The sequence below is a fragment of the Saccopteryx leptura genome, chromosome 6 (assembly GCF_036850995.1).
Source record: "Saccopteryx leptura isolate mSacLep1 chromosome 6, mSacLep1_pri_phased_curated, whole genome shotgun sequence".
Classification (NCBI taxonomy): Eukaryota; Metazoa; Chordata; class Mammalia; order Chiroptera; family Emballonuridae; genus Saccopteryx; species Saccopteryx leptura.
Window position 1 is genome coordinate 54957560 of NC_089508.1, and position 23493 is coordinate 54981052.

Consider the following 23493-nt stretch of genomic DNA (forward strand, 5'->3'; position numbering starts at 1 on the left):
GATACATGTTCTAGAACATGGCTGTTAAAAGAAATATGAGTTATATTTGTAATTTAAAACTTTCTAGTAGTCACATTAAAAAAAGAAACAGGCGAAACTAACTTTGATGATATATTTAACCCAGTATATCTAAAATAGTTCAACATGTAGTCAATATTTAAAATATTAGAAATATTTTACCTTTTTTTAACTTTCTTTGAAATCTAGCCTGTACTTTACTTATAGAACAAACGTCTCCATACGGACTAGCCACATTTTAAGTCCTCAGTAGCCACATGTGGCTAGTAGCTACTGTATTAGTACAGTTCTAAAATATTTATTGCTGGCTTGTTTATAATACCAGAAAATCAGAGGCAACTTACTGTTCATCAGTTCAGCATTAACTAAATAAATAGAATACTGGCATATAGTGGAGTGAGAGAGATTTCTGGGTGTTGTGGAAATGTCCAAGATGTGGGAAAAGCAAACTGTAAAATTTGGCACCATTTTTATTTACTTTTACATATCTATAAAAATATGTGTAAAAGAGAATACACACAAACAAATGTATATTAGTGTATGCAGAATAAAAAAAAATAACATAGAGTAGAGGTGAAAACACAACCAAATGGGCCAAATCCCACTCTGTGCCTGTTTTTTGTTTTGTTTTGGGTTTTTTTGTTGGTTTTCTTTGTTGTTTGTTTTTTACAGGGACAGAGAGAGAGTTAGAGAGAGGGATAGATTGGGGAGACAGGAATGGAGAGAAATGAGAAGCATCAATCAGTTTTTCGTTGTGACACCTTAGTTGTTCATTGATTGCTTTCTCATATGTGCCTTGACCACGAGCCTTCAGCAGACCGAGTAACCCCTTGCTAGAGCCAGCGACCTTGGGTCCAAGCTGGTGAACTTTTTTGTTTGTTTGTTTTTGCTCAAGCCAGATGAGCCTGCGCTTAAGCTGGTGACCTCGGGGTCTTGAACCTGAGTCCTCGGCATCCCAGTCCGACACTCTATCCATTGCACCACCGCCTGGTCAGGCTGTACCTGTTTTTATACATAAAGTTTTATTAGAATACAACCACACTCATTTATTTACATATTGTCTGTGGCTGCTTTCATGATACAATGGCAAAGTTGAGTAGATTTGATACAGACTCTGTAGCCCACAAAGCATTTACTACTTGTCTTTTTTTTATTATTTTTTAATGTTTATTTTATTGATTTTAGAGAGAGGGGAAGGGAAAGAGAGACAGAGACAGACAGGAACATTATTCTGTTCCCGTATGTGCCCTGACTCAGGATTGAACTGGCAACCTCTGTGCTTCGGTATGATGCTCTAGCCCAGTGGTCCCCAACCTTTTTTGGGCCACAGACCGGTTTAATGTCAGAAAATATTTTCATGGACCGGCCTTTAGGGTGGGATGGATAAATGTATCATGTGACCGAGACAAGCATCAAGAGTGTCTTAGACGGATGTAACAGAGGGAATCTGGTCATTTTTAAAAAATAAAACATCATTCAGACTTAAATATAAATAAAACAGAAATAATGTAAGTTATTTATTCTTTCTCTGCGGACTGGTACCAAATGGCCCACGGACCGGTACCAGTCCACGGCCCGGGGGTTGGGGCCCACTGCTCTAGCCAACTGAGCTATTTGCTCAGGGCTACTACTTGTCTCTTTAAGTAAATACTTTGCAAACCCTTGTTCTTGAGGAATGTATACCAAATTTTTCACTAGTCATTCCATGTGATGTCACTGGAAACTTGCACTTTTTATGTTGGTCTTTTTTAATATTCTAGTTGTTTTGGGTTTTTTTTTTTTTCATGATACACAGGCTTACTTTGTAATTAGAAAGAAACAAAGCTAAATAATAATTTTATTATTCATAGTCAGGCATATGTGGACAATTTAGTTTACTAGATTTGTATTCTTAAATCACAAGGATGCTTATTTGGATAGTGTTTTCTACTGTCCACTCTGAGGGTTTGTCTTTAGATTAGAATTGCAGTTAGTTATAGTATCCAGTGGCACTTTTGACAAATGCAGCCTCTTTCAACTCCCTGTAAACTAAGTTCTACCAGCTTCTTTGATATTTGGATAGGTGACAGGTAGTTGTGCTATTTTCCTAATATTAATTCTGCTGCTCCTCACTGTACCTATCTCTGATTTTAACCCCAACTTTTTTTTTTAATTTTATTTATTGATTTTTAGAGAGAGAGGAGTGAGAGATAAAGAGAGAGAGAGAGAGAGAGAGAGAGAGAGAGAGAAGGGGGAGGAGCAGGAAGCATCAACTCCCATATGTGCCTTGACCAGGCAAGCCCAAGGTTTTGAACCAGCAACCTCAGTGTTCCAGGTCGACACTTTATTCCACTGCGCCACCACAGGTCAGACTTAGCTCCAACTTTTACAAGCTCGTAAAGCTTGTGCTTTTTGCAAACCAAATCAGTAGTACCTTTTCTAACACAAAGAAGCCCACATATTTCTGAGTTGTCTCACTTCCCAAAGCTAATATGGTCAAATCATGCTTGGCCTAACCTTGCTGACCACAGATACCGTGACCTGGTATGGGGAATGCAGAACTTCACCTTAGCCTCTTTACTGGATAATCAAATAAGATATTAATTTCTTTGTACTTATGTGATATAGGCAGAATGTAGGATTAATTTTAATAGTGATTACAGCAAAATAAATTACAGATATACAAATAAAATTTTTAAAAAATGAAGTTATACTTTAAAAAGTCATTAGAAAAAGTATAAAAATGATATTGTTTAAAATACTAATAGTTCATAATATTCATAAGGTTCTTTCAAATGTTTCAAATGGCTTTCCTAGACATCATTGTACTTAGTAATTTTGAGGTTGGTAGGACCAATGTTATTGGCATAATTTAACAGAACTAGAAACCAGGGCTCACAGGGGGCGTTGTGATAGAGCTAGGCCTGGAGTGCAGCTTTTTAGTTACCTTCACTAGTGTTTTTTCCACTGCACATGTAAGTAGGAGTTCAGTGGTTTGATAAAATGTACCTCCAGCCTGAAATTATTAAGTGGATGCTCTGAAGGCCCAGATTGATTCCCAAAGTGCAGTTAAGGTTAAACAATTTGTGTTAAGGTTCCCATTTGTGCCAGAGTTCATTTGAGACCAGATTCTCATTGATAATAGATAAGATGTCTAGTCTCTAAAGTGAGGATAACCTCTTCCTTCAATTGCCCAACAGCATTGCTGTGGGCCTTTATAGCAAGGAATATGAGATTTGCCATGAGCAAGCACCATGACCCAAAGTCACCAGGCAATTCACAGTGTTGGTACTTACTCCTACTTTGTTTGTGTCAGTAGAGGCCAAAACATTTTATTTAACATCTTATCTAGTTGCTGAATTGTTCATTAAAAAACTTACTATGATTTCTCCTTTAACCCTTGTTCTCATAGAATGAACTTACAGCACCATCACTAGTGTGCAGCCAGCATGTGCCCACAAGAAGCAAATGTAGGGTGAGAATATTAACCAGACAACATAGGTGTGAGGAGCTGTGGTTCTCCAGTCTGTAAAAACCTCTCTCCTCAACCTTTTGTTTTTGCAGGTTTTTTCTCAACTTTTTATTTTGAAATTTTCAAATCCACAGAAAAGCTGTGGAGATACAATGAATTTATATATATTTCTTTAACCTAGATTAACAAATTACTAAGATTTTGCCGGCTCTGGACGGTTGGCTCAGCGGTAGAGCATCGGCCCAGCGTTTGGAGTTCCCAGGTTCGATTCCCAGCCAGGGCATGTAAGAGAGGCGCCCATATGCTTCTCCACCCTTCCCCCTCTCCTTTCTCTATCTTTCTCATCCCCTCCACAGCCAAGGCTCCACTGGATCAAAGTGGGCCAGGGCGCTGAGGATGGCTCCGTGGCCTCCACCTCAGGCACTAGAATGGCTCTGATCGTAGTGGACCAACGCCCCAGAGGGGCCAAGCATTGCCACCTGGTGGGCATGCCGGGTGGATCCCGGTTGGGCGCATGTGGGAGTCTGTCTGTCGCCCCCACTCTTCACCCTTTGGAAAAATACAAAAAAATAAAAAAAGATGTTACCATATTTGCTTTAACTCTGTGTGTGAGGGGTTGGGGTGCAGGGGGAGTGTTCACTAAACTATTTGAACATAAGTTGTAGTCATCATTACATTTTATCTCAAAATACTTCAGCCTGCATCTCCTAAGAACAGAAACATTCTCTCATGTAATCAGCATCATTTTCATAGCCAGGAAATTAATAATTCCATAATATCTAATATACAGTCCATATCACATTTCCCCTAGTTGTCTCCAAAATTAATTTTCTGGTGTACCAGATTTAGTCAAGGTTCATACATTGCATTTGGTTATGCCTCTTCAGTGTCCTTCAATCTCTTAGTCTCTGAATTCTTAATATTTTAATCTATAATAATCACCCTTCTCTTAAAAGAAAAAAAAGATTTTTAAGACATATCTTTTTGAAGAGTCCAGGTTGTTGTATTGTAGAATGTCCCACATTTTAGATTTGTCCATTTGTCTCCATTGTACTAGACTTAAATAAAGCATTTTTGGCCTGGCCTGTGGTGGTGCAGTGGATATGGCATCCACCTGGAACGCTGAGGTTGTTGGTTCAAAACCCTGGGCTTGCCTGGGCAAGGCACATATAGAAGTTGATGCTGCCTGCTCCTCCCCTCTTCTCCATCTCCCCTCCCCTCTCTAAAATGAATAAATTTTTTAAAAATTAAAAAAAAAATTTTTGGCAAGAATACTATATAGATGCCTGACCAGGCAGTGGCGCAGTGGATAGAGTGTCAGACTGGGACGTGGAGGACTCAGGTTTGAAACCCCGAGGTTGCTGGCTTGAGTGCAAGCTCATCCAACTTGAGCATGGGGTCGGTCGCTGGCTTGAGCGTGGGATCATAGACATGACCCCATGGTCACTGGTTTGAGCCCAAAGGTCGCTGGCTTGAGCAAGGGGTCACTTGTTCTGCTGTAGCACCCCGGTCAAGGCACTTATGAGAAAGCAATAAATAACAACTAAGGTGCTGCAACGAAGAATTGATGCTTCTCATGTCTGTCCCTTCCTGTCTGTCCCCTGTTTCTGTCAAAAAAAAGAAAAAAAAGAATACAATATAGATAAGTTATATAGTATTTATTATATCATGTCAGGACATAAATAAAATCAGATGGCTCCATTAATCAGAGCTGCTAAATTGGATCACTAGCAGAAATTTGGGTCTCCCTTGGGTAAGTCCAAATTTAATGTTGTATTTTTCTTTAGCTGTACAGCTTTGGTTTCATTTTTTTAAAAGCATGCATTATTAATACAGACAACAAATAGTTCTGGTTTAGTAATAATGTTGGGCACAGACTGCTAATAAGTAGTATTCACCTTCTCTGCTCTTTCTTCTTTGAATAAATACTCTAAAGACTCTTCATACTGCCTGACCTGTGGTGGCGCAGTGGATAAAGCCTTGACCTGAATGCTGAAGTCGCCAGTTTGAAACCCTGGGCTTGCCTGGTCAAGGCACATATGGGAGTTGATGCTTCCAGCTCCTACCCCCCTTCTCTCTCTGTCTCCTCTCTCTCTCTCTCTGTCTCTCCCTCTCCTCTCTAAAAAAATGAATTAAAAAAAAAAAAAGACTCTTCATACTAATCGTATCCTCCCACCTTCCTCTTTATAACTATGCAGGAAATGTTTATGAATTAACTACTAGTAAGGACCCCAGATCTAGAGGGAGATAAGAATAAATATTTTATAGAGGAATAATAACAGTAATATGGGTATTTATTGAGCCGTTGCTATGTGCCATGGTGCTGGACTAAGCACTTTCTGTGGATTGTCTGCACAATAACCCAGTTAGGTAAGCAGCATTGTATCCCCATTATACAGATTAGGAAGTTCAGGCACAGAAAGATTGAGGATCTTGCCCAGGGACTCACAGCAAGTAAGTGGGGGAGCTAGGGTTCAAACACTTGGCTAAGTCTAGAGCCCATTTCTTATTTACTGTGCTGTGCTGCCTCTGGTATTGTGCACCAGGTTTTGTACAGACACTGCCTTATACATTTTCTTGTATAATTCTCACATCAGTCTGTGAGAAACAGTCTCAAATAAATGAAGTTACTTACCCACGGCATATGATATCCAAACTATTTATTCTATTTTGTGGTTCTCTCCCATGTTTCAGCCAAGATCTTTAACAGCAAAGAGGTTTGTGCAGCGGGGTCCCTTTTCCCACTCCCCAGCACCCACATAAACAGGAGTCATGTGATGGAAATGAAACCAGGTGGCAGAAGCAGCTGCACACGCAAGGAAGCCTGATCGGGTCCACATTAACCAGATGACAGGAGTGAGAGCCTTCAGTTACAATTCGGGGACCATCAGTGAGACATGGGGTGACACTGAACCTGAAATAAAGGTTGTTGAAATGAGACTGGTCTTCCAAGGGAAAGCATTTCCTTACCATCTGCCTCTCACCAGAGAGGACGTGGCAGTCTTGTTATTTGAGTACCTTCAAACCGATGGTCAAAGCCATGAAGACATTTCTGAAGGAAAGTGTGATTGCTTATAGTTTCTAATTCCCACTATTGATTTCCTTTGTAGAATTGTTTTAAACATCATCACTGAGTCTATATATAATTACAGCATAATAAATTAAGAGGAGTAGAATTAAAGAGGGTAGTATGACCTATTGCATAGGATTTTTGTGAGGATTAAATTTACACATACACAGTACACACAATGTAGTGCCGTGCCTGACAGAGAGTAGGCATTCAGGTTTGGTGTGGATGTTATTATATGATTACGACTGGATTTTGTGTTCTCGCACATAATATCTGGAAACTTTTCCTAAATTAGGACAGTTGGCCCCTCAACCCAGGAAAACACACATTCCAGACACTACCTGAGTAGGACCTAAGCTAGAGACCAGATCTCCCATAGTGACCCTCTCTGGCACTGGCAGGAGGCTCCTATTGTCATGATGTCTGTCACATTCTGTCTTTCTGTTTCAGGTGGTTAGCTCAACCAATGGAGAGCTGAATGTTGATGATCCCACGGGAGCCCACTCCAATGCACCAATCACAGCTCATGCTGAGGTGGAGGTAGTGGAGGAAGCTAAGTACGTTCTTCTTTCAAGGGGGCTCTTGAGTCATAGGTTAAAAAATATTTTATCTATTTCTCTCAGTGTGCTGCTCATCTCAGACTGAATTCCTCATGCTTGTGTCCACAGCTTTCTCCTTTTGACCATTTTGCTTTTTGCATGGTATTATAAGGCTGCTGCTGCCCTTCTTTACTTGTGTTTTCTGGAAGACAGTCACATTTTTCTAGTCCACATGAGCAAAAGACATAGTGAACTAAAGGAACTGTGATAGTAGACTTACAATAGATAGTCGTCAGGAGCTTCTTGGTGCCCTGAAGCTTCTTGCTCCCTATGGAACACAGAAAAACCTGTTTATCTCAACCATGTGCTATACTGAACAAAATGGCATTTCTGGTTTTTAGCTATCTATTCTGCATACATATAGTTCCTGCAGAAAGGTTTTCAGGGCTATTTTGTTCTCACTTAAATAATTCTGGATTCATAGAGACTCTCGTAAGTCAGACAAGAAAAACAGTCTCTGTCCCTATGAGTGAGAGGGTCTTGGGAAGGAAAGGAAATCACACTAATCCCAGGAAAGTGAGGAGGTCACCCTGCTCCCTTGTCTGCTGCTGTTGCATGTGAATGTCTTGCCCTGTCCATACCACCAGCCCCTGGTGCTCTCTGCATGGTATGTGTTTGAACTCTTAGAATATGGGGTGGAAGGTGAAATAACTGCTAATTCTACAACAAAAGCAGCATTTCTATCACTTCTTTCCCTTTTTACCCCATCCCAAATTTAGATCCAGGTTTAACCTCCAAGAAGACACGAGATAGGAAGAAAGAAGGCCTTTACAAATCAGTAACTGCTGCCAAGCCTGATATGAACGATTTTTCTTAAAAACCCTTTGAGAACATGCAGACTATCCCAATACCCTGTTCTCAAAAGCAGACAACAATTTTATAGTGAATTGTGTCCTAAGTGGTCTCTTGAATCCCCAAATACAAGCCAGAACATGCTTATACTTGTAAATATCAGGTAGTGAGAGGGCGATCAGGATCTGCATTCTTCTTCCTTCCAGATGCACTTTGCATGGTTGTCCCTCCTGCTCATTTCTCTGCTGCCCAGCTGGATGTTGGGCTCACTTTGCTCTCAAGAGGTCTTTTTCTTAGAAAGCCAGGACTTGAGGATTCCTACCCAGTACATAATAAGCAAGTGAGGACAAATTGAGCTGTTCCCTGTCGAGTCCCTGCTGACCGTAGGCTGCTTTAGCTGCTCCACTCCTGGTTTATAGGAGGCCCTGATACATAAGGAGGGCCAGGGGAGTTTTTAATGCCACAAAGATAATTTTTTTTTTTTTTTCCTGAAGCTGGAAACAGGGAGAGACAGTCAGACAGACTCCGCATGCGCCTGACCGGGATCCACCCGGCACGCCCACCAGGGGCGATGCTCTGCCCCTCTGGGGCGTCGCTCTGCAGCTACCAGAGCCACTCTAGCGCCTGGGGCAGAGGCCAAGGAGCCATCCCCAGCGCCCGGGCCATCTTTGCTCCAATGGAGCCTTGGCTGTGGGAGGGGAAGAGAGAGACAGGGAGGAAGGAGAGGGGGAGGGGTGGAGAAGCAGATGGGAGCTTCTCCTATGTGCCCTGGCCGGGAATTGAACCTGGGTCCCCCGCACGCCAGGCCGACGCTCTACCCCTGAGCCAACCGGCCAGGGCCACAAAGATAATATTTTTAATAAGGAAACATGCTTGCTTTTCTCAGGAACTTTGGGGATTTCAATGGTATTCACAATTTTTCAGTTTTCAAGACAAAACTTTATTCCCCCAAGTGTAAACAGTGTGGTACTCCTTCCCTATGGGTTTTCAGCCTTGGCTGCACTTTGGAGTCACCTGGAGCTTGTTAGAAAATACAAGTATCTGAGTCCTGGCCTCAAAGATTCTGATTTAATTCTTCTAGAATATGGTCTCAGCATCAGGGATTTGTGAAGTTGAGGTGATTCGAATGTATAGCTAGGGTTGGGAACCACTGCACTAGGCGTGGTCTGATCCAAACATTGTCTGGGCTTGAAAGATGGCTGTACCCATTCCCACCCCACATTACTTCCAGTTCACCATCGTGGCTATTACTTTGAAGGCTAGAAGTTTAGCTCTGGTTTTAATAATATACTTTGAATACCAAGATTGAATGGGCTTTAATCTTACACTGTGCCCTATACAGGCTTATCCTTCTAATCCATACAGACTTATCTTTTTAATCCATCTGTTTCATTTCATTTCAGTAAATGTGTACTCTAATTGTGTATGTAAGTGTGGTATTTGTGTCCTGTGTGTAAGATAATGGGTCATTGACACAAAGAGATTCCAATCCGGTATATTCTGTTCTGGTATAAACTAAACTCTGGGATGTAAAGAGAGTTTAATATCTCCCCATTTAGCAAAAAGGGACCACTGTGCCTCTTTGCTACCAGTCTCAGGTTTGGGCCTTTTAAAGACATGGAAACTAGAGGGCATCAATTATATTTGACCAAATATCCTTTAAAAGCTTATAGCTTAGGGCACTTTATGTACTGATTCCCTTAGTGATCATGAGCTACCAATCTATCTTGGCCAGGGAACTTGCAGGGCACAGCCATGTTTTTCTTCTTGGCCTTTATGTACATGGGCGGGGGGGGGATACTAAGGCAGAGCCATGTGTTCACCTGCTTGATCATTTTCATGGCTAGAGAAGCACAAGGTATCCCAAATAACCCCTCATTACACGCAATTGTGATGCCATTTTCCCCTCAGCCTGCCTCTGAAAAAGAGGGGGCTGCTGCCTCTATTCTAGGATACTGGGGTAACTACGTGAAACCTTCACTACCAAGCTTTTAATTTAGGGTTCCTCACCTGGCTTGCTTTGTGTAAAGGAGGAGAGAAATCACAGGACCTCAGTTTTTGTTCCATATACAAAGTGAACATCAAACTTCCCTTTTTCTCTAGTTGCGGAATGCATGTCCTTGTTTCATATGATTAGAAAGGTGTTGAGGCAAGGCAGCTTTTTAGTCGACTTTTGTTAAGAACTTGGGAATTTTTGGTTATCCACTGACTTTTGCTATAAATTGGCAAATACAGTGCTCATTCCCCCTGAAAATTAACAAGAATGGAATTAGGCCTTTCTCTGGCAGCTATACCTTAATCCAGAGCAGTGACCCTCCTCAGTCTGAGTCCTCTCCTAGTAAGAGAAAGTGTCTCTTAAGCCTTTTTCCCCTTTAGAACAGCTAACTGCTGACTGCATGTTTGATGTATAGAAGGCTTAGGGACTTCTCTTTTTCTCAGAACAGTTGGGAGGTTAGCTTAACAAATTGCACACTAAGACTTCATATAGGAACCAAAACGGCTTGGCTTTGGTGCTTGATTGAATTCTTACAGGCCAGATGATTTGCTCTTTCTGTTACCTTCCTGGAATGTGCCTAGGAAAGCCTACCCAGGGGAACCCATCAACTCACTTTCTGGTTTGCCTTACCCCTTACTGAGATCCAGCTCCTGTCATGATGCTTCTATCGGGCACCTGCCCCTCCACAATAGTGTGGGGACCAAGTGGCCTGGGCCTACTCACCCTGCCTTGACAGAGGAAGAAACTAAACACAGACACAACATACTGCATGTTTGCATGGCTCACAGGGAGTCGCTTCCATCTCACGTCTGTGGACTAATATCTCTTTCTCTCTCTCTTCCTTTCTGTCTTTTTCTCTTTACACACTCTGTAGCTGCCTGAAAATGCTCAACCTGTGGTGAGTCCCTCTCTCCAGTTCACATGCTAGGGGAGTGGACCAGACTAGGCTGGGATTGGCAAAGCCAAACAAAATGCCTTAGAACACTGAACAGCTTCTTGCCACCCTTTGCTGTAACCACCCAGACTGGGGAACTAGATCCACAAGGTGGGACGGGCAGGCCTGTGCCTAGGAATTAATCTGTTCCTTCTTTCCTTTCAAACCCACCTCATTGCTGCCTCCTCCTGTCAAATCAGTATCTGACCCACAGTATTCAGAATTATCTTTATTTTTAGTGAGTGAATTTTTTTCTCATATTACTACAACCAGATGTTATCAGAGGGAGAGGGACAGAGGTCGGAGGACAGAGTTACTATATCAGTTGTTAAGATTATTCCTCACAATCTCAAGGACAACTGTTGCTACGTTATGTCATATTCTGCAGCTTGGTCTCTACCTGGAAATCAGCTGCTTTGGAAATATCTGTGACTTTTCTTTTAGATTCAGCTGGGTCTTCTATCTGTAGACTATGAGTCTCTCTCAAAAAAAGGTCCTTCTTGGGGGAGAGATGGATATTTTGTTGTCGTCGTTGTTGTTGTTGTTTTCAGTTTTTTGTTTGTTTTCCGTTTCTTGTCTTTTTATTTCCTTCCTGTAAGAGAATGTAGTGGGCCAAGGGCTAACTTTGCCAATGAAATACTGGAGCCTCTCTTTTCCAGGTTCCTCGAATGCATTCTTAGGAACAATATGAGGTATATCAAAGGGGAACCCTAAAGAATCCATGTTTGGTGAGGTAATACTTGCTATAAAGCAGAGCTGCCTCCCCAGCTCTCTTCCTGGACACTGCCTGGACCTTCCAGGTGCTCCTTAACTACATAGTTGGTCTGTCACAGTCTGGAATTATAACTCCCACATTGTCTGCATGCATGGGGTCATATTCTATGTGGTGGACTCTATGACTACCTTGTTTCTATTTGTCTCAGTGACTACTTTGGGCACTGGTTTCCAAACCCTAAGCCAAGTTGCCTATGGGGTTTCCCAGGGACAAGGATGTATTGAAGGTAACAGTTGGGTTTTATGGAGATAGAATTTGTAGTCTTACAGTATTGAGGAGTGTATTGGGCCTGTTTATTTAGCAAACATGAGCCTGTGTAATCTGACAGTGTTATGGGGGGTTTTTTTTCCTGTGAGATATCAGTTGTATAATTCTGACTGCAAATATAGAGCCTACTCTGTGCTCATTCAACTCAGTGCTTGGAACTCTAGGAGGTCCCAGGGCTTTCCCCCAAACAGCTTAGGTATCATCTTACTAGAGAAATAAAACATACATACTTGAGGACAAGTGGTCCTCCAGGGTACTTACGTCATTGTCCCTTGATAGGTCATTGTGGACAAGATGGTCAAGGAAGACTTCATGGAGACCATGAGACTTGAGCCAGGTACCAGGGCAAAGGAAGAATATACAAGTACAGCAAAGAAGTGAAGTTAGCAAAGGAAAAGCTGAGGGGGGAGAGCCAGGACATAGGGAAAGGACATATCTTTTGCACTAACCATGCCACAGCCCTCATCACTGTCTTCTGGACTAGTCACTGCCCAAGCAAGAGGTGTGTCCTGTTCCAAAGGCAGGAGTGAGGAGGGGATACTCAGGCTCAGGGATGTGCCAGAGCTATGGCTGTTGCCCAGGAGGCAGCACTTGGAGGGCTCATAACTGGCTGAGGCCTGGGGAAAGAGCACTTAGTGGCTTGTGAATAAAGAGAATGCGTAGATCAGTTTTCACTCCAGCATGTAAGAGTTTCTGGTTATCCAGTTAAAGAATCAACTCGACCTGGCCTGTGGTGGCACAGTGGATAGATAGTAGAACTGGAACACTGAGGTCACCAGTTCTAAACCTCAGGCTTGCCTGGTCAAGGCACACACAATAAGCAGCCAATGAACAACTAAAGTGGAGCAACTATATGAGTTGATACTTCTTTCCCCCCACCCCACCTCTCTCTGTAAAATCAATAAACAAAAAAAATTTTTTTTTTTAAATCGGGTTAGAAAACCTAAGACCCAAAAGGGTTCATCACTTGCCTTCATTCTCTTCTGACAGTAAGGTATTTGCATGGAGTAAGTCTGGGTTTGATCTGGATTTGACCGAGTTTAATGGATCTTGTTGCTGGTAACCACCACAGAAATCAGAGTTGAAGAGCAAATTGTGGGGTCTGTTTCCTTGTGGGTAGAATTATTTAAAAAGCTCCTGCTACTACTAAAGCTTTAACTATAATAACCAACACAAATTATTCTGAGGCTCTAAACCACAGCTCACACTCTTCTCCGATTGGGTGAACTCAGCATTGCATTTCAGGTTATGATATGCTTGTAAGAAGATATTAATTTTTATGACTTGCCTCGGAAGAGTTAAAAGAGAAGTTGTGTCATTTGAAATGGATTAAAACAGTATTTCAAACTTTTTTTTTATTGCTGTTATAAAAACACAAAATCATCATCTTAGCAACCTCTAAAAAGAATAAGAACAGAAATTGGCTTAAATGTTAGTGATCGATTAGAAAGTCATGGTTAATAGGGAACTGGTAACTACTGAAATATAGGTGCTCCCGTGAGATTTAATTTACTTTGTTTAATATTAATTTCAAGACATTCAACTTGGAAAATATCTGTTTTCTACAGCATATAATATGTACAGAAAAATATCTTTTTTTTTAATTGAATACTTCCCCAAGGAGTCCTTTGAGGACTGTTTTAAACAATCAAAAGTGTTGCTCATTTTTATTTAAAAGAATGTATCCAGTCTCCAAATATATATGATACTTTGTTTAATAACTGTATTCATGTCCATTAGTAGTATTTACAAATGTCATTAATATTGTTAGAAAATTTTAAGACCTTCTTAAGAAGTTCCTATTTCTAAAACCTATGTTTGATTCATATAGATATGGTTAAAGCCCATTATTGTCTTCAAAATTTTAATAACTAGTCTAATGGGTATAGGAAATACCAAGGGGTCTGACCAAAAAAGGAGGGAATGTTAGCTACAGTGGAGAATTTGGGGGTACAGGAAGTAAGCTGAATAGTTCCTTATTTCCATGTGAATATTGCTGGCATTAAACCTGGAAGGATTAGACAAGCAACTCAAAGAGTTTTCTCAGAAAAGCTTTTCTTTCAGGGGTTCAGCAAATCTCAGTTAGACTTCCAACTTTCCTCCCCTCCATCATCGGGTATCTTGGACTCATTCACCACCTCTGCCCCTCACATTCCATTTCCCATGTGTCATTGGCCTGGAAAGGACATAGCTTTTGCACCAGCCATGCTACAGCATTCATCACCCCCTTGTAGACTAGTCACTGCCTGAGCAAGAGGTGCGTCCTGTTCCGAAGGCAGGAGTGAGGAGGGATACTCAGGCTCAGGAATGTGTCAGAGCTATGGCTGTTGCCCAGGAGACAGCACTTGGAGGGCTCATGAAAGGAACGGGCCCAAACCACCGCTCTACCAGGGTCAGTTCTATAACCCAGTCTGGCACAGCCGCAGCAGTGTCTGGAAGCCAAGTTGAGGCGAACCGTGCCACCAGATGCCTCCTCAGCTCCAGGGCTGTGGCATTGATCCTCTCCAAATGAAGAGTGGACTCTGCTAATTTCGGTCAGGATATCTGAGCTCGCAGTTCTGTTAAGTTAGGGCTTCTCCTGCCTACTCCAAGTAAGTGGGGGGGGGCAGGGATGGGGATAGGGAGAATCCTTATTCCTTCATTGGTAGCATTGTGAGATCCTCCTAGAGTTCCAAACATTGTACTTTTCATGGGGTTTGTTTGCCTTAGCTTAGCCTCATACCTGCTGACTACTGTAGTTTTATTAAATAATTTTGCCCTGTATTTCAAGGAGCAGACAATGCAGGCTGTTCTCTTGCAGCCCTGAGGACCCCAACCTTGGTTCTACATAAAGATGAGGGATCTGGATTGGGTCTTAGATTAGAAAATAAGCCTTCATCCTCCCTCCAAAAATGCTTGTTTCAGCCCTATCTAGCCTGCAGCATTTTGATAATTAGGTTTGGTAGCTACAGATTGAAATGAAACAGCTATTTCCCTTGGCTTTCCTGGCAGACACTGCCTGTTGCTTCCTGGATGTGCACTGTAGAAGGTGGGCGGCCCTGGGGGGGGGGGTCCACCCCCTGCAGCAAGGAGAAGCAGGCAGGCAGAAATCTCTTGGAAGCTGTGCACCTCTCACACTGACATGTAATGTTCCTTGTGCTCCAGGTGCTGCTGTTTCTTTAAGAGGAAAAGGAAGAAGACTGTTCAGCGCCACAAGTGACCAGTGCCTCCCAGGAGTCCTCAGTCCCTGGGGACTCTGACTCGATTGCACCTGCATCTCCTGCCATTTCTCATTGGAAAGGACTCCTCTGTGGGGGAGGGTAGAGATCCAAACCAAAAAGAAGAAAACAGATGCCCCAGAAGGAGCCAGTGTGGGCAGCCAGGGCCCAGCGGGTCATTGGCTGTTCCCACCTGCCTAAGGCTCTGAGCAGGTCCCAGAGCTGCTGCCCCTCCACTGCTTGCCCTTGGGGCCACCTGGTTGACTCTCCTTCCTATTGTTTACAGTGAAGGTGTCATTCACAAAAACTCAAGGACTACTATTCTCTTTCCTCCCCTTAGTTTACTCCTGGTTTCTGCCCTGCCCTTAGCCCTCTCCAGCACTAAAGCTAGGGAGTTGAAGGCTGTCTGCTGAAGAAGCTCAAGAGGCTGAGGGTGCGGCCAAGAAGGTAGGAGATGGCAGGCCTGAGTTGGAGAGGAACCTTCTCCACCTACCAGGTGTATGTACCTGGCAGTGCGGCTCCCTTCCTCTGTGCCTGCGCAGCCTGCATCCCCAGCTGGCCGGGGGGTGCAGGTCCCTCCCTCCCTCCCTCCCGTGAAGTTACACTGTAGGACACAAGCTGTGAGAAATCTGCAGTCTACTGTCCCCACCTGTTGGCGTTCTTAGCTTTCTTGACAAGCGAACTCGATTCTGCAGTCAGTAGTGGAACAATGCAAATTGTTCTGAGCAAAGGAAAAAAAAACTGACTTTATTGCACTTTTAGTTTTTTGTTTTTGTTTTTTTAACAAAAAACATGGCAGATGCATATTGTGTCTGGTTATATTGGGAGTTTTACTTTTTTCTGTTTTGAGGGGGATGGGGCCAGCCAAGCCATTCAGAGAGAACATGGGTCCAGAGGACATTCTCAATGGAAAGTTGGGTCGGCAGCACCCAGAAGAGAAGAAGCCAAACTCTATGTCATTCTGAGGAAACACTCAGGTTGGCAAGGAAACATACTTGAATTTTCATTCATCTTCTCAGCTACTGAAGAATGTCGCTACCAGAGCCTCATCAGGCGGCAGTTTGGAACCCCAGCACATGGGGTGAGCCAGCCAAGCCAAACTGTGACCAGGAGACAGTTTACCCCAGAGAACGAAATAACTTTTTAAAAAAAATCTGAAACATCTGTTTCCTCCACTGCCAGGGACTTCCAACTATATAGATAGCCATGCGACTTCCTTAGTGACTTGGGGGACAAAATTAGTGATGAAACAGCCACCATCATATTGTCACCAGAGGACAAAAAGAGGAGGAAAGTGGATCTCTGCCTTCCAGCTGCCAAAGGAAACTCAGGATTTGACATCATAGGGCCAGGAAATAAAATTGGTATGTACTGTCTGCCCCAGTAGCTGGATTACAGCATTTGGGCTGGCCTGCCTTATCAGAAACCAAGCACCTGCAGCTTTTCTCCTAGCAGGTCAGGTCCACAGAAGCAGGCTGTAGTGAACAGGAGGGGAAGATTAGTTGGTGCTGGAAAATTCCAGGGGAAAAAAGAGACTGAAATGAAAGCTCTGAAATTATCTTCTCAGTTGGACATGGACTCCATCCAAATAAGATGGCCATGCACATAGAGCACGTTCTCCCCAGTATACTCTCCGTCTCCCACCATGGTGTGGTCACATGACATACTACCAGGAAAGGTCGTGGTTCCTCATTCACTGCTTAAAAAATTAATGTATGGAGTTAATCTTCTCATGCTCGATTTTCATTTGAGTTCAGTAGCTTACCCGTAGAGGGACCTCTCATTCCAAATGTGATAGAGGAGAAATGATTATTTACACCAGGGAACAAGGTCTTGTATCTGGGAGTAGAGCGATGTAAGCATGCAGGACAGTGGTTGGTGACTTACTTTGATGGTTTTGGGAACACAGAAATCATTGCCCCTGACTAGAGGTGTAGGGCTATCTTTTAGACTAGAGGTTGTGGGGATACTTTCTGGTAGTTGGCATTTCCTGACAAGTCCTTTGATGTATGGAGCAGAAATAGTAGTAGCATAAAACAGTTAGTGGGCTACCCCTGTTCCATCACACCTTGGCCAGGAAATATTTCCCTGGCTTCAAACAGGCCTAGCTTATATAAAAATTGTCATCTTCCATTTCTTTAAAAGAGATTTTTCTCTATACAAAACTGAGTGGCTGGGAGACATGTTGTCACACCCCTTCCCCACAAGGATTTTGAATATTGGGATTTGTTTCCTTGATATTGTCTAGTGGTTAAGGCATAATCACTGCAACTCACACAGTTTCTCAGTTGGTATTTGGGTAACTCTAACTTCCTGTATAGAAACTTTCTCATACCTTTATAGAAAAAGCCTTGCCTCTCAAGGGAGGGCAAGGGGAAATGGTGGCAGAGCCTGGAGCCTCTTGCACTCCGTACCCCACTAAGTGCCTCCCTACCCCCCGCTTCCACAGAAAAAGCTAAGGCATTGACCAGCGTGGCTGCAGGGCAAGCCCCCTTGCAGCTGGGTTTATGATTTTTTACTCTTGAATTGTTTTTAAAAGCTAGCTCTTGAAGGGTTGAACCTGAGCAGTTTTGAGGGAAAGGCCCTTCCTAATCCACTGTTTTCACTCTGCCCCCCTTAAATCTCTTATATATTTGGTTTTCTAATGAAGGTGAAGAGCCCCAGGCCCCTCTGGCATGCAGGACAGTGGTGATCCTTCCAGAGCTATTGGCACCTGAAGGTGGTCCCAAATGCCTGAAAAATCCTATTGTGATTTTTATAATTAAAAAAAAATGAATACCTAAGTAATTTAGCCATCAGTTCCATCCCCACCAGCACATTAGGGCTCCTTCCTCTGCTGTTGCTACAATTGCTTTAGCTGTATGCCTCAGCCAGGTCCTTGGGGTTGGGTACTCTCTCCACCCGAATCTACTTGCTCTGTAGTCTTTGAACTTTCTTCATTTCACAACCATGATGCCCAGGAATCTTTTTCTTTAGGATTGATGCATTTGTTTCTGAGTTAGCATTAGGCACTAATAGCATCTGCTCAAAATCCATAATATACCACTGGGAGTTCTCCAAACTCCTGCTGTTCTTCAGGCACTGCATCCCGAGCAGACTGTAACAGCAAGCCAGGAACCCGCCAAGGCATCAAGGGTTCTTCTCCTGTCAGCAGACCATGACTTGTGCCTGGGAAGTCCAGCATGTAAGGGTTGGTCACTTGCTGTGCACACCTTGGTGTTTTGCAGTGATCTCACTCCAGACTGCTCTGCAAAGGTGGGCAGAGTGTGCCAGCAGGCATTGTGCTTTCATGACTGCCTTAACTAACACTCTCCTGCTGGTTTGGGTCTGTCTAGGAGTAAACAGGGTCTAGAAAGGTACAAGTTAGGTGACAAGGTTGGCCTTCAGTTAAAGCTCCATTTCACTTTGGAATTCAGGGGCAACAGGAGACATCAGGATCCTGGGGTTTACTGGGGAAGTGTTGAGCCTGTCAATTCTTAGTGAACTCTAGATACATAGAAATAGCCCCTGCCATTAGCCAGAAAGGTGTCCATTGCCTCTAAAGTAACTTCCAACTTCAGTTCACTGGAAATGTATACTGGTGGTACATACTCAGTGTTGATTCTCAGTGTTAGTAACCACTTTTAATGTTAGAAATATGCAGTAATAGTAAAGTTATGTCAGAGTGGTTACTAAAGATCATAGCCTTAACTTTTTATGCAAAAGATTTAACTTCCCCCTCCCAGTGAGAACGCATGGCCTGCATTTTTTTCAAAAATAAGCATTTCCATGGCAGCCTAGAAAGCATCTTCTCAAAAGAACTTGATCGTTCTGATGCATCTCTCCCTAGTCCACGTGCCTCCTGTGTCCCAGTTACCTCCTCAGTGTCCATATTTAAACCCATTTTGCATTCCCAGTGAATTGCCCTAACATTATCTCTAGTGTCAGAGCCACTGTGTTAGGGCTAGAGCTTCTCAGACTGGGAGCTTGCAGCACCATATAGCCAGCATTGCCTTCGCCAGTTCACTGTTGCCATCCCCACCACTGCTCCACGGTGGGCAGATGAATTCCAGAAACCCTTAGGGAGCCAGGATAACTAGGCACACCATCTGAATTTGCCGTGTAAGTAGCAGGCACTTTATCTCTGAGGTGCTTGCTTTTGCTGACTCCAGGGCTCAAGGCAAGTCCCATCTAGAGGCTGGTGGACAGTGACTCAGTCTTTCCCATAACAGGTTGATAGAAATCAAAATGGGATTCCTATGGGGTTTTTTTGTAGGGGGAGGGCATGATTTTGTATCTGAATAGGAAAGGAAACCTTGGCCCTTCCAAGGGCTTGCAGACTGAACAGTTTTTTAGTCACAGATAAGTTCTGGAAGTCTGATCAATCAAGCAGTCTTAAAAACATGGTTTCCCTAACTCCTCTGCAGGTGACTTGAGTGCAGAATAGGTTTCTTCATTGTATTCAACATAGTAAATAGGTTCCCTTAGACAGTAGTAATTGACATATTCCCTCAAAAAGCAACCAGGAATTCCCCTCCAGTATTCGTAGATCAGCTTACAAAGGAAAAAGTGAACGTGTACTTCATATAGTTCTAGTTTGATTACCAAACTTGATGTTATTGAGAAACCTGTTTGGTGGGCAATTTCTTTTATTAGTTTTCTTTACTCCTCACAATCATCTTTCCGGTGCCATCACCACCTTCAAAGTCTCAGTGCAGAGGGTTATCCATAGTAATAAAGAGGGGTTCAGTGCAGTCATCCCAGTAACACACAAGAGGACGGCTGCCCTGGCTGCCCCTTCCCTGCAAATCCCCTCTTTCAGGGCAGGTGAGACATTTTCAGTGTTCCTCTTCATGAGCTCCAGACCAAATCCCAGGCCAGTCCTTGCACCGAAAGCTTTCTTAAGAGGCTTATCAGTCTGTTAGGAATGTCTCAGGAAAGATGAGCCATTTCTTTGGGGGGATATATTTACAGATGGTTGTGTGTAGTTGTATTTGTATGCTTGTGTGTGCTCATTTGTGTGCATTTCACTTCCATAAAAACTAAGTGTCACAGCAAGCTGGCTCTGGGAATGAGCCCCATTTATGAAGCAGAAGAGTAAAGAGCAGAATAGATAGAGATGAAACCAAAAATATTATAAACCCCCAATGGAAAATAATGTTGACTCATCAATTCCCATTGGATATATTACATGCTCTAATTTATTATATTATTATTTTGTTTGTTTCTTTAATCTTTGCCCATTGTACTTTTAAAAAGATGGGATGTTGATTGCAATTTTCTAAGACTAGATAATGTATAAATCAGCTGTGGAAATCAGTTTTCATTGATGTGTCAGATCATTGTTAAATGCCTTTACACACACACACACACACACACACACACACACACACACACACCTTTTGTTTTAGATGTGTAACGTTGTTTCATAAACCCTGGCACTGGTCACAAAGCTCAGCTGTGAAAATGAAACTTGTAGTATTTTAAACATGAATGTCAATTTCAAGTGTATATGAAATGATTCCTCCAGGAGAAAGATTTGTAACATCAGGAAAAACTCCTGCAGAGGAACTGGCCTTCTTTGGAGAAAATGGAAAATGGGTCTTGATATGTTATTTCAGAGTAGCCCATTTCCTAGGGCACCATGGAAAACACAAATGTGATCTTTAAGTATATATACCTCTTCCCAATTTGGGGAGGAAAAAACTCAGTTTGCACCCTTTTTGTATGTAAAATAAAATGTCTTACCTTTCTTGGCTAATTTTGCTTGTTTGATTGATTTGTCTGGTTTTTATCTCCCTTGGCTCATTTGTAACTAAGAATCCAGCTTGCACTAACTGATAGGATTCAAGCCTCCAGTAACTGAAAATATCTGATACTTTTGACATTCTTCATTCCTTTAGGTAGAACATTTCTTTCTTTGTGGGTCACCTTAAAAATAAATATGGATAAAATGCTCTCAAATGTGAAGTTTTGTAATTCATCGCTGACATACTAGTTCCAGGATCCCTGTGGTTCTTAAGTGGTAGAACACCAGGAAATTACAGTCTGCTCTGTGGAACAACTTTGAAATAATAGTTTTATAATTCAGCTCTATTAATGAACATCTATACAAACAGAAGGTGCAGTATAAATTCACAAAGGCATATATTGGCCACAAAAACAACACTCAGCTGGGCATGAATGGCTGGTTGCAGTCAAGTTTTCTGTCACTATGCAATTAATACTTAATGATTTATTTTTCACTGGTAGGCAAGTAAGAGCAGAAAAGAATGTTTTAAGATCTTTTTCTGTGTGTAACAGAGAGAGGGGCAGGCAGGCAGGGAGAGAAATGAGAAGCATCAATTCTTCATTGTGGCTCCTTAGTCTCCTTAGTTGTTCATTGATTGCTTTCTCATATGTACCTTGATGGGGGGGGGGCTACAACAAAGCTAGTGACCCCCTGCTCAAGCCAGCGACCATGAGTCATGTCTAGGATCCCACGCTCAAGCCAGCAACCCCGCACTCAAGCTAGTGAGCCTGCACTCAAGCCGGCAACCTCAGGGTTTCAAACCTGGGTCTGCTGCATCCCAGTCCAATGCTGTATCCACTGCACCACTGCCTGGTCAGGCTGTTTTAAGATATTTATGAGAGAAAACTTCACATATTTAAAAAAAAAAATTTAATGTTGATTTTAGTGAGAGAGGAAGGGACATTGATCTGTTCCTGTATGTGCCCTGACTAGGGATCAAACCAGCAACCTCGGCGCTTTGGCAGGATGCTCTAATGAACTGAGCCATCCAGTCAGGGGAAAAACTTCACATTTGAGAGCATTTTATCCATCAAACTTTTCTTTTTTCTTTCAGAATGGCTATTTTAATGCCATTTTAGCATTTGCTTCTCAGTGTGAGGTTACTTTGAAAACATGGTTTGGTAAACATTTTTTCTTCGGTAGTGTAAGACCTGTGAGTGGGGGGAAAAGCTTGACAGATCCAAAAATTAAGAAGAGTGGAGCTGTTTGGAAGATGACCTTTGTCAGCACAACGATTTTATCTAGAAGTTCCTCCACCTGATTGAGGTGGTCTGGATTAAGCTATTAAGATTAGAAATAGCAGCCTGACCTGTGGTGGCACAGTGGATAAAGCGTTGACCTGGAAATGCTGAGATCGGTTCGAAACCCTGGGCCTGCCCGGTCAAGGCATATATGGGAGTTGATGCTTCCAGCTCCTCCCCCCTTCTCTCTCCCTGTCTTTCCTCTCTCTCCCTCTCTCTCTCCTCTCTAAAATGAATAAATAAAAAAAAAATTTTTTTTTTTAAAGAAAAATTAGAAATAGCAAATGTCATTTGTGTTCATGTGAAAACTGTTGAAGCTCTGTAGCTAGTGTGCAGTGACTTCAGTTTAAGGACAAGTTAATGCCAGTAGCTATTACATAACCTGAAACTTAAGTCAGTACTTCAATAGAGACCAAACTGCAGTTTAGCTATAGAAACAGCCATGCTTACCTACTAGCTGGGCTATGAAGACCAAGAATTCCTGTTAATCTCTGAAAGATAGTTTTAAAGGTGTTTAATGACATCATAGGTCCACGTTTTGGGGTGTAAAACTTCCAATACTGAAGTATGTATGTGTTGTAGACTAGAATATCAAGTGTGTCTAAAGACGTCAAATAGTGCTGTGATGGCATCTAACAACTAATCCTGACTTAAACCTCAGGCTGTTGTTTATGTCCCACCTCGGTGATCATGTGACATTATTGCAATCATTATTGAGCACTTAGCCCCGCAAGTGTTGGTGGAGCTATGTACAAAATAAGTGCAACTCTTTCCACTGCTCACAAAGAAATGCAGTCCCCTCTCTAAATAAAGAAATATATTTGAGAAAATAGATTTTTTTAAAAAAAGTTGAGTTGCAAAAAAAAAAAAAGCTGAGTTGCCTGACCAGGCGGTGGCGCAGTACATAGATAGTAGGACTGGGAGGAGGAGGACCCAGGTTTGAACCCTGAGGTATCAAACTTGAGCGTGGGATCATAGACATGACCCGGTCCTCGCTGGATAGAGCCCAAAGGTCGTTGGCTTGAGTAAGGGGTCACTCGCTCTGCTGTAGCCCCTCCCCACCCCACCACCCCCATCAAAAGCAATCAATGAGAAAGCAATCAATGAACTAAGGTGCCCAACGAACTGATGCTTATCTCTTTCCCTTCCTGTTTGTCCCTATCCGTCCCTCTGTCCCTCTGTCTCTATCACACACAAAAAGATAGTTGAAAACCAAAGTATACATGACTGTGCATTGACTCATACAGCGGTAAATACAGTAAGATTATTGAAAGAAGAGAAAAGTGAGTAGTAAAGTAAGAGGGACAAAGTCAGAAAGTGGATTTTGAAGCAAGTTGTGCAAGACAAGTACAAGGTCATACTCTGGATAAGCATAAACGTACC

At 42.6% G+C, this 23493-nt stretch overlaps 1 protein-coding gene across 4 annotated transcripts in view; it reads left to right on the forward strand.

Moving 5' to 3' along the window:
* Positions 1–20319, forward strand: part of CSNK1G1 (casein kinase 1 gamma 1) — a 505634-nt gene extending 485315 nt beyond the window's left edge. For all 4 annotated transcript variants that reach the window (XM_066344164.1, XM_066344161.1, XM_066344165.1 and 1 more), the window contains 2 exons: positions 6990–7096; positions 15047–20319. In XM_066344164.1, coding sequence (XP_066200261.1) covers positions 6990–7096; positions 15047–15101 — 162 coding nt within the window. In that variant the 3' untranslated portion in view covers positions 15102–20319. The remainder of the gene's footprint in view (positions 1–6989; positions 7097–15046) is intronic.
* The last annotated feature ends 3174 nt before the right edge of the window (positions 20320–23493 follow it).